Genomic DNA, 12,204 nt, shown 5'->3' on the forward strand with positions numbered 1-12,204 from the left:
CCTAATTGGATTGGCCATGGTTAAGTGGATTCGCCATGGTAAATGAGGTTATGGGATAGGGTGGTGGTTGGTTTCGATGTGTTTCTCTTCGGAGGGTCGGTGCAGACATGGTGGGCCGAATTGCCTCTATCAACACAGTAGGGATACTATGATTCAGTATTCATCCCTCAATTAGCATTACAAAGATTTCTGGTCATTATCACATTGTATATGGGAGTTTGTTGAGTCTATGTTGACTGCCATATTACAACAAAAACTATCTTCAAACCTCAGATTTTTATCTCAAGTGTTTTGAGATGTTCGGTCATAATAAGTGCTATTTAGGTGCAAGTCTTTTTATTGTAGCCCAGTAATTGTAATAATTATTGTAATGATAACTGCTGAAATAGTTTGATTATTTTGGCTCAGACTAGAAATTCCTGTTTTGGCATTAATATAATGTGTAAGAATAAATCCATAAACAGCAGTTTTCCCTGTTCATTGACTTCTTTGGCCTCCCTGGATGATAAGAGGAAAAACTATGTCAGTGTTGTGTTTTTCAATTGTTGATTTATTTATGCAAAAAATTAATTTTAAAAGCTTGCATAGGGAGGGGCCATTTTTGAATACAGTAGTTGTTTTAACTTCAGTGTGGAAATATTGGATCACTGCAGTTTTTATCCAAAGCTCTATTGTAATAAATTATATCAGCGTGTAATTGCTGGTGATTAGAATTGTCCATCATGTTGATGATTAAAACAGGACAGCTCACTTGGTACAGAAGTTCTGTGCACTTTATTCTTATAGATAAGTTGGCAAATATGATTTTGCTAGAGCATATTTCGATTTGATCCCAAATTTTTGCCCTATGCAGTCTTTTAAATTCATTTTTGGGCTGTGGGCATTGCTGGCTGGGCCAGCATTTACTGCCTGTCTCTAGCTGGAGGAGACAGTGAGGTCTGCAGATGCTGGAGATCAGAGCTGAAAATGTGTTGCTGGAAAAGCGCAGCAAGTCAGGCAGCATCCAGGGAACAGGAGAATCGACGTTTCGGGAGCCCTTTTTATGTTGTCTGGATTCTACCAAGAGCTTTCCTGAAGAAGGGCTGCCCTTGAGAAAGTGTTAGTGAGCTGCCTTCCTGAACTGCTGCAGTCCACCTGCTGTAGGTTGACCCACGATGCCATTAGGTAGGGAATTCTAGGATTTTAATCCAGTGACAGTGGATATATTTCCAAGTCAGGATGGTGGGTGTGGCTTGGAGGGAAGCTTGAAGGTAGTGGTGTTCCCATGTAGCTGCTGCCCTTACCCTTCTGGATGGAAGTGGCCGTGGGTTTGGAAGGTGCTATCTGAGGATCTTTGACAAATTTCTGCAGTGCATCTTGTAGATAGCAGCTTTGTGTACTACTAAACGTTAGTGGTGGAGGGAGTCAATGCTTGTGGATGTAGTATCAATCAAGTGGGCTACTTGCATTATTGTATAAGTATTATATGATTGGTCACTGCATTGGTTCAAACACTGACTAGTGAAATGTCATATCTATGCTATCCATTGATGGCTAGCCTCATTCCTGATGAAGGGCTTTTGCCTGAAACATCGATTTTCCTGTTCCTCGGATGCTGCCTGACCTGTACTTTTCCAGCACCACTCTAATCTAGAGTCTGATCTCCAGCATCTGCAGTCCTCATTTTCGCCTACCCTATAATATCTGTCTGTTCTATATGGTTCAGTTGATTAGTAAAGCATTATGAGCTTGAATCATTTCTGACCCTGGTTAAAGACTGGGTTGGATTTTCCAAGTATTGACAATTTAATACAAATTGCCACTGTATCTATCCCTTTTTTATGAAACAATGGGGTCTGCGTTTCTGAAGGAGAAAGCAACAACACCACCTCTTGGCACAAACAAGCTTCCCTATTTGAAATATAAAGGCTGAGAATCTCTCTCTGCTACTTTTGACAGCTGCTATCAAGCATTAAATACATAAGGCAAGGATAGGGTACCAAGTGAGTAGGGAGATAAGGTACTAGGTGAGTTGGGTGTCATTGATGCAGTGGAGGGATGGGTGGCAACAGATCGGGTCCAGGTTGAAAGTGGAACAGGTGGGTTGTTTGGCATAGAGTTGGACTGCATTGTCAAATCCTGCATGCAGAGGGGCAGAGATGTCTCCTCAGAGTCTGGGCTAAGCAAAATATATTTGTGGATTTAAAAGACAAATATTTGGTTAGTTAAATAGCTATTTAGAAATTAAGACTATGTATTTAATAATCTCACTTTTCCTGAGTAGCTATTTACTTAACTTGATTGTAACCTTCCACGTTCTCCAATTTAAATGATGCTTTTGGAGCAAAAAGGGATTAAGTGAAATCTTAAATTTCCCAGACTATTTCTTCGGCGTATATTCCACAGGGTTTGCATATACAACACCCATCGACCCTGGAATGCCAACTTGCCATTTGAAAATCCTAAGTTTTTACATAGACTGCAACTGATCTGGACTCCCATCACCTCCATCTTCAAGTTGTAACTTATCCCTGGCTGCAGTTTCAAAAATCTGCAACACCCATGGGAGTATGCCGATAATGGATTAAGCGAGTGACAATATGTGTTGAAAGAAGGATGGATATGACTCATTTGTTCATTAAGATATTCTAGAAATTATGAAATAAAAACTGTTGGAACAGGTTTCAACATTTCCTATATTTTAGAGACAGATATTCACTCCTGACACTAGGCGCATGAAAGATTTATCTGCCCTGAGGATATTCAAAGTGGATAATGATGAATTTCCTCCTGGCCTTCGCAACAAGTACAGGCAAGGAAACCTGATTATCCCCTTCTCCCCGTCACCCTCCCAATTAGCCACCTTCAGTGTCACTAGGTCAAAATCATGAAACTCGCTCACTAATGGCTAGGTGGATGCCAAATGGACTGTAGCAGTTCATGAACCCAGCTTATCGCCACCACCTTGAAGGCAACTAAGGATGGGCAATAAATGCTTGCCCAGCCAGCAATTTTCACATCCCATGAGTGAATAGAAATTAAAGATAGCAATTCAAGATGGGGCATCCATGAGGCACTAAGAGCCATCAGCAGCAGAATTGTATTCAGCCCACAGTCTGAAACCTTACAGCTTGGTATATCATTTTAGCACCTTTAATCTGAATTATAAATTGATCAGTTTATTTTACACAGCCATTTTAAAACAGTTAATCGTGGTTTAGCAGTTCACTGCTGTTTATTTGGAAAGAAAAAGTTTAGATTTAAATGGCCCTTTTTATGTTGTCTGGATTCTACCAAGAGCTTTGCACCAATGAATTGCTTCACTGTAATAAAACACAACACTGAAACCACTCAGCTGGTCAGTCAGCATCTATGAAGAAAGGAACAGCACTAACATTTTGAGTTTTTGATAATCAGAGCATTACTGTGCCATGCTGGCAATACGCTAAATTCAATTTTCTTTCTGAAGCATTTGTATACCTCTGGAAAAATTAGGGTATGATGGTCTGATTTTAGCAATATAAACTGTGGGTCGTCTGAACTAAATTTGTGCTAAACAAGTAGCAATATGAAAAGTAGCTTATTTAGCATTGTAACATTTGGATTGTCAGTAATTCTTTCTTACCTTAAGAATTTGGTCCTCAACACTTCAGAGTTAAATTCTTCTTTGTTTGCTTTCAAAGTAGTTGGCACTTGGCATAGTAAATTTAGGTGAAGGCCATTAAGATTTAGGATATGCTGCCTGCAAGGGTGTTGGAAGCAGATTTAGTGTCCATTCTCAAAGCTAAAATAGACAAATTATTCGAAGAGGAGAAAGTGAAGACTGCAGAATGCTGGAGATCAGAGTTGAGAGTGTGGTGGTGGAAAAGCACAGCAGGTCAGGCAGCAGGAGCAGAAGAATCGACGTTTCAAGCATAAGCCCTTCATAAGGAATGAAGATTGTGGGCCGAGGGCTGAGAGATAAATGGGAGGGGGGTGGGCGGGGGTAAGGGGGGAAGGTCACTGACACCGCGATAGGTGGATGTAGGTGGGGGTAATAGAAGGTGTAGGGGGGAAGTGATAGGTCGAGGAGGAGGGTGAAGCGGATAGGTGGGAAGGAAGATGGACAGGTCAAGAGAGCATTGCCAAGTTGGAGACTTGGGACTGGGATAAGGTGGGGGTAGGGAAAACAAGGAAACTGGTGAAATCCATGTTAATCCTGTGTGGTTGGAGTCTCCCAAGGCAGAAGATTCCCAGCTACTTTTCCCCCAGCCCCCCCACCTCCCATTTATCTCTCCGCCCCCCCGGCCCACAAGCCTCATTCCTCATGAAGGCTTATGCCGAGCATTAATTCTCCTGATCCTTGGATGCTGCCTGACCTGGTGTGCTTTTCCAGTGCCACAAATTCTTCAAAGAGAAAAACATGCAGAGCTACCGTGGAAAACAAAAGGAGCCAGGTTTAATTGGGAAGCTTTTTCAAAGAGTTGGAACAGTAGTGGTGGAACAAATGACTGTCTTCTATTGTTGGCGCTATGAAAACTTAATTTAACAATTCACACCAACTCATTTGATGTGCTTCTGGAATCATAATTAAAACCAGACTTGGTCATTAGAATTGTAACATTCATATGCCCTTCCAACTACTTCTGGTCCAATTGTGTAATATTTGAAGGAGGAGTTTCCCTTTCAATGTGAGGGCCCACCTTCTCATTCAGATGGGAGCTCTTAATTCTTTAATTTTATACTCATTTAGAGTGAAAGCCAGGTATTGATATTAATTTCCTACAATGATGCCCATGGTTAAAAATAGCTTCATTGTCTGCAAAGCACTTTAAGCCATCCTAAGGTTATGAAAAGTGCTATAAAAATGAGATCTTTCCACTTGTCAAGCTTGTACTTCTTTTAAGACGATGTAACCTGTCCATGCAGGGAGGTTAAAAGGGTTACCATGTTAATGAAGCTTGCCCCCAAAGGCTGGTAAATATTTCTTGGGATGCAGTGCTCCAAATGATGTTCAGTCACAGCTTTATACAGCTGTAGTGTAACTTCGAATCCTTTGTATTTTCGATATCTTTGAAGTTAAAAGCCAAAATTCCATGAGTCTTTTTAAATCTTACAGAATTGTGATATTTCAGAATCTCTAACTTTTCATGATTCTTGTATTTCCTAAATTTCTCTGTTCCTGCTCAATGACTTTATGCCATTTAGGAAGTGTGCTATTTTTCTTGAGTTCAAAGGGAGTGAACTCATACTTTCCCACATTAAACACTACAGACTATGATTTTGTCCAATCATTTAACTTTTAAAATTTCTTTTCTGCTTCAAGGAGATCAATTCCTTGAAGGAATTCCTTCAAGGAGATCAATTCCTGTTCTTCTGTCCTAGAAATCTTCCTGTAAATCTTTTCCACACACTCCAAAGTTTGCACATCTTTTCAACTTGTGATCACAGTTTGACCTATCCCTCCAGTTGAGGTCAAGTGAGTATTTCATGAAGGTTCATCTTTACTTCATTACCTTTGTACTCCAAAGCTATGGTTCCTTGTTTTGTCCATGTCTTTTATAAACAGGGTGAAAAACTGAGGCCATGGTACACCTTTTTGAGAGACCCCATTAGTTGCTTTCCAAAGCTATTATCTCTTAATTATCCCCCCAACCCGAGTGAATTTTCTATCCAAGCCAATAATGCTACATCCAAACTCTTCTCTCATTGTTAAACCTCTCGTGTTGAACATTGTTAAAATTATTCTGAAAATCATTTTAAAAATCATTTTGCATTATTCTCTTTTCTGGCATTCAGTTACCTTCTGTGCTGGATATTTCTATTCTATGGTCTTAAATTTTCTTAAATTAATATCTGTTCATAATTTAAAAATTCTAAAAATGCTTTGAATCTGGTAGTGTTGGTCATTCTGACCACTTCCATGCTGGAATCATGGTTTGCCCAAAAAGCCTGTAGTGATGATGCAAATACACTTCAGTTTCTTACTTTACATAAGGAATTAGCATGAAGATACAATGAGGTCACCCACAAAGGACTTTTCTCTGTCACAACCTCTCCCTTCACCGAAGGAGTGAGACTTTCAGGTTAAACCATCGCCAGTCATTTCTCTGATGAGGGAGCAGTTCTATGATCTGATAAGACTATGGTGACTAATTACAGTTGTAGTAAAAAAATGGACTATGAATATTTAGCCTTCTTCATTTGACTTTAATATTTGAGATGCTCTGATTTAAGAAGGGTATTGCTGGCCTGAAATACTGCTCTGATCCCCATACACATCCAAAGAATCCACATGGAATATGCAAAGCTGTCAGTATCAAAATTATCATTTAATTGAGGCATTGAAATTCATTGAAATGTCAAAAAATTCACATTTCTTGTTTTGTATGCACTTGAATAATACCTTTGTGTTTGTGTAAAGATTTGTAGCTTGGATGCCGGCTGTTGTAATTATGGACATGTTTGCCAAACTGGGAAGTTGATTTGCAGACATTTTGTCCCCCTATGCTTTGGAGCCTCCTGTGAAGCACTGCTGTACTGTCTCTTCTGGAATTGATTTGGTTCCGTTCCTGCTGCTTCTGGTTGCCGGTTCCGGTTGTTTGTTGTAGTGGCCTGTATATTGGGTCTAGGTCTGTGTGCTTGTTGATTGAGTCCATATATAAGTGCCATGCTTCTAGAAATTCTCTGGCTGTCCTCTGTTTAGCTTGTCCTATGTTTGTTGTGTTGTCCCAGTTCAGTTTGTGGTCCTTGTCATCTATGTGTGTGGCTACTAGGGACAGCTGGTCGTGGCCTTTAGTGGCTAGTTGGTGTTCGTGGATGCGGATTGCTCGTTGTCTGCCTGTTTGTCCTATATAGTGTTATGTGCAGTCTTTGCATGGGATCTTGTAAATTACATTTGTCTTGCACATGATGGGTATAGGGTTCTTTGTTCTGGTGAGCCGTTGTTTGAGCATGGCTGTCGGTTTATGGGCTGTCATGAATCCCAGTGGTCGGAGAAGTCTTGACTGTCAGTCTGAGATGTGTTTTATGTAAGGTAACGTGGCTAGTGAATTAGGTTGTGGCATGTCCTCGTTGCGCTGTTTGTCTATTAGGCATCTGCGGATGAAGTTGCAGGGATATCCATTCTTGGCGAATACTCTTTAGAGGCGTACTTGTTCTCTTGGTAGGTTGGGAGTGCCGCAATGTGGTGTAGCCCTTCTGAACAAGGTCCTAATGCAGCTTCTCTTGTGTGTGTTTGGGTGGTTGCAGTTGTAGTGCAGGATCTTGTTAGTTGGTGTGGATTTTCTGTACTTTTTTGTGGTGCATTCACTGTTCTGTATTCTTTCTACCATCACATCCAGGTTTCCTCCTCTCCTGTAAATCTGATCCCTGTGAGCATGGTGTTGACAACCTTCATATGTTGGGAGCAAAGATAGCCTGTAATATCCAGCTTGGAAACTAGCAACACAGACATTGAAATCCGCAAAGGAGTGCTATTTGAACAACTGCCTTTGAGTCATGAGAGAGAAAGCAAAATAACATAAATTATACTGAAAGGTCTTCTTGCAGTCTGTTACAACTGCCAAAAACCTGGTGAAAAATTACTGAAAAATCACTATTCACTAAGAAATCAAGGCTAACTGCAAGTGTCCACTCTTCCTGAGGAAACAGGACAAGATACATAGTTGATATACGACTTCCTCAGAATTCAATGAATCTCCAGAACTTGAAACTGCAATTGATTTTTCTTTCCTATATATGTATTAAGCACCCTACCTTTCCATTTCTTTGTAATTTTGTTACTGATTTTTGTGTATATTTGTAGCATTTTTTTTATTTAGCTGTAATAAGTAATCCACTTCTCCTTTCATTCGAGAACTTTGAATAGGCTTCTTTGTTTTGATCTGTTTAACAATATTTTAATAAATTAAAGTGATAGCTGTATGCTTTAAAAAAAAGTTAAATTGTTGTGACCAACAGAGAAGTGGTGTTAAAAATGAGAAGTTAATCTGCCCTCTCCAATTGGAAGGAAATCGGAGTTAATATTTCAGGTCAAATCACCCTTCCTCAGTTCTGATTTCTTGCCACAGATGCTGCCAAACCTGAGTTTTTCTGGCAATTTGTATTGTTGTCTCTGATTTACAGCATCCACACAGTTCTTTTGGTTTTTAATCCTCTTCAATTGGTCATAGGAATGAGACCTTGGATGAGAGTAAAGTTCTGCCTTCAAACCCATTTATTGTTCAGATGGAATGTGAGTTAGTAGGAGTGGGAGGGGGGAAAATAACATGAGACTAGAGCAACTTTTCCTTACCTTGAAAAATAACACTGCAGGCCATTATAAAACTGGTGGATGGCCAAAATTGCCTTCTCTTCATGTACTGTTGTGGTCCGTTTTACAGAGAGGAAACACTTATGTAGTTTTTTGCTCACTGGGCCGTCAGATTCCTCTCTCTACTGGGCTTTATTTAATAGGGTACCCATTGAAAAATATATTGGATTTATTCTGTATGATTACATAACAGCAAGAATCACAGACTCTCATTATTACAGGTTTATCACTCAATTGTAATAAACCAAACTTGCATCCAAAGGGATGATCAGCTGATGAAAGGAAGAAGCCTCAAATAGTGTAAAATAACAAATTGTCCCCAAGATAGATAAATGATCTCCAAATTGAATGTGGTAATATAAACTTGTACCACCTTGCATTGACATGCTTTGCAGCCTGTACTTACCTAACTACTGCTTTCAGTTTTGAGCCAGTGAAAATACATTTGTAGCAATTAACTGGATGTTTTTGAAGTTGACTTCTAATTCATCATTTCTCTGTACCAGTTAGACTACAGCTCTCGCTGACTTAAAAGCCCTAAAATCCAGATGACTTTCTGAAACATAATGACCTCCTAAGACAATTGGACAACGAAAGGTTGGACTGCAGTGGTTCAAGTGGATGACTCACCAGCTTCTTCTCAAAGACAGTTCGGGGTGAACGACAGATGTTGGCCATTGCCAGCAATGCTCACAACCCATAAATAAATTTTGAAAACTGGAAGAATTGTGGATGCTGTAAATCAGAAACAAAAACAGAAGTTGCTGGCAAAGCTCAGCAGGTGTGGCAGCATCTATGAAGAGAAATCAAAGTTAACATTTTGGGTCCAGTAACCTTTCCTCAATGTTATTACTTTTTATAAGATCCTGTGGTTACATGATGTGGTGTAATTGACTATAGCCTTTTGAATGGATATGTCACCTTGCACATAAATCCTAGATTAAATCTTCCTTAATATTTGTTTTCAATGTTTTTTAAAACTACATCAGGTTCAGTCTGCTTTCTTGAATGCTAACAAGTTTGACCTAAATGCTTTTAAAACTAGGGTCACTTGCCATTTTCCGGTAACTATTTAAACAACTAATTAAAGCTAAATTAGGGTGCGCTCCTTCCTCAAAACTTCATGGAATTCTAAAATGGCAATCCAGTTGATTTGTTATTCATAGGCACTGTCTTGGCTTTTTAATATTCCAGTATGAATGTTTCCAGACAGGTCCGGAGTATCAAATTTGGAGATTGTTCTTAAAGCAAAACTATGTTGTTCTGTCTTTATACTGCTTAGCAAAATCCTTTGACATGCTACATAATTTAGTTCATGCTTTTTTAGTAACTGAAATGATTCTGTTTACCAGGTGCCAACTGATGGAGGTACTGGATTGTTGGCGGCAGAACCCCAAATCGCCATGTTCTGCGGCAAACTAAATATGCACATGAATGTACAGAGTGGCAAGTGGGTGTCTGATCCGTCTGGAACAAACAGCTGCTTTGCAACTAAAGAAGGAATCCTGCAGTACTGTCAAGAGGTAAATACTCAGTTGGAATGTTTTTTTGTCTCTGTTACACAGTTTAAAATTTTTGCTGTATATAATCTGGTTAATTAGATGCTAATATTTGTTATGAAGATAGAATGTGCTAGAGCTGTAGCAAATTGATTTGCTGGCACTGCAATGATTTTGGTAACCATTCTTTGTATTTGACCAAATTAATTTAATACTTGTATACATTATTCTTTATCAATACAGAAATGGAGTAAATGAATTGTCCTATGTGATTTTGTTTCTTACCATTCTAATTGGAGGTACAGGTGCCATTAGCCAGAGCAACAGTTCATTGCTGCTACTTGCCCTTTAAAAGATGTCAGTAGACCTTTTCTTGAATGGTACAGTGGGTTTGTATTGAAGGTAATCTAAATATTAGGATTTTGACCCAGTGAAAACAAAGTAACAGCAATCCGTTTCCAAGTTGAGGTGGTGTGTAAATTAGAGGACGTGGTATTCAATTGAACCTGTTTGCCCTTTATAGGCTTTTCCTGGCTTTGGTGAATTTTCTGCTGTGCGTTTGTTTTGATAGTACACCTCGCTGTAAACCAGTGGTGGAGCAGGTGGATGTTTAAAGTGTGAGTGGGGCACAAATTAAAAGTAGGCTGCTTTTTCCAGGATAGTAGTGTTTCCTTCTTGTCCTGTTGCGTGCAGAAACAATTCCCGACTGCTTCACTGTATTTGTTTTTGCTTTTTTGCAACTCCCCTAAGGTTTGTACTCATCTGCGTGTTGTACCTATGGGATGTTTAAATCCCTCCTAATTCAAGTTGACAAGAACAGTTCATTGCCTTACTCACTTTGTACTAGTGATTTATCACAAATACTGATCAATCTTTATTGCCTAGTTTTATTTATGTCACTTGAATCATGTGCTGTTCTGAAGTGTCCAGTATTTTTAAGGTGCAATATAATTATTCCTCATGAATATGTGACTTCCTCATAGGGTTGGCTATCCTTTGTCGGCCATGTTTGAGTTGCCAATCATTTTCACACTTTCTTGCGTATATCTTTAATCATAATGCATTACTCCTTGGGCTGTTTGCATTTGTATAAAAGCTTTTTAACCTCTGTTTCATATGTCTTTATCTTTATTTGACTATCATTTATAGTCTCTTGTTTACTGTTTCTCCTGGCTAGCTTTGGTCTGCTGTTCATTTTATCCTCTTTGTAAAGATTACTGATGTAGCTCAGGTGAAATCTGTTGTTCTAAGAAAGATAACTTGGGATTTTGTTATTTGAGTGTCTTGCATTGCCTAATAGCATTCCGTAGCTACTGGATGTTATTATTGAATATCTGAGTCGCACAAAACCTTTCATGTTGATCATTGATGGGTCCAACTTGACTTATGTCCTGTTGCTATGGATCAGACCAAACCCCCCTCAAAATATATCAAGGACATAGCCTAGACCCTAACTTTGATCTTATTTAAAGGCAAATATAAGGTGTTGTGTTCCACATGTGATTAGATTCGTCAAACTACTAGGCTTCAAGTAAAAGACACATTATTTTCTTACACCACGTTAAAATACAAACAAAAAAAGAATTGGCATAACTTGAATTCTATCAAAATATGTAACAAAACAATACATATTATTTAACTACTAAATATCAACTGTCCCAATACAGCAACATCCCATAAACACACCCTTGGCCAAGGCAAATTCAGTAAAACAGATTTTCGTCACATACTATCTCCTCCAGTCCAGGAGAAAGGAACATCGAAATAAATAGTCTAGCAGCAGAGAAATAACTCAAACTTTTATCTAGCAGCTTCAAACCCCAACTTTAACTGCAATCAAAACTAAAACCCTGCATCCGTGAGAGCCTGACTCCAACCACTCATGCTTCTTTCTCTCATTAAAAAAAAACACTTAGGAAACTCTAAGCTGTTTACCCATTGATTCTGAAGTACGTTCTGGCACCACTGGAAACACCTCCCTGCAAGAGAAACAGCACAGAACAAATGCTTCTTAAAGGCATCTAGTGTCATATGTTAGAGTTGAAGTACTTCTCTATCTGTTTCTCAAGTCTAAAAACCGAATTGCTCACGTGCTTCATAGACATTTTGGGGACACCACAGGAAAAGGCCAAGTGGCAGCCAGATGATTGGCTGGGTTATTCCAGATTCTGCCTGATATGCATTCAGTACAAAACCAACAGCACACAGTTTTAAAAATGTAAATAAACTTAAATTTCAATTTGTGTGAGATTTTAGTCTTTGGAGAGGCCATACCCGAACTCAAGCTATCATGAAATTATTTTACTAGCCCTGTGTTGGGATCAACTAAAAACATTTTAATACTGAAACATTACTGTGACTTATTCAATGAACTTTGCTATGTTCTTTGACATGTAATGCTCATTTACAGTAAAATTGCTGACACTGAATTTT

General features: G+C 39.0%; 1 protein-coding gene across 4 annotated transcripts in view; it reads left to right on the forward strand.

The window, feature by feature from the left end:
- Positions 1-12,204, forward strand: part of appa (amyloid beta (A4) precursor protein a) — a 178,189-nt gene that overhangs the window by 33,937 nt on the left and 132,048 nt on the right. For all 4 annotated transcript variants that reach the window (XM_043701398.1, XM_043701400.1, XM_043701397.1 and 1 more), the window contains exon 2: positions 9,625-9,795. In XM_043701398.1, coding sequence (XP_043557333.1) covers positions 9,625-9,795 — 171 coding nt within the window. The remainder of the gene's footprint in view (positions 1-9,624; positions 9,796-12,204) is intronic.

The sequence above is a fragment of the Chiloscyllium plagiosum genome, chromosome 12 (assembly GCF_004010195.1).
Source record: "Chiloscyllium plagiosum isolate BGI_BamShark_2017 chromosome 12, ASM401019v2, whole genome shotgun sequence".
In the NCBI taxonomy this organism is placed as follows: Eukaryota; Metazoa; Chordata; class Chondrichthyes; order Orectolobiformes; family Hemiscylliidae; genus Chiloscyllium; species Chiloscyllium plagiosum.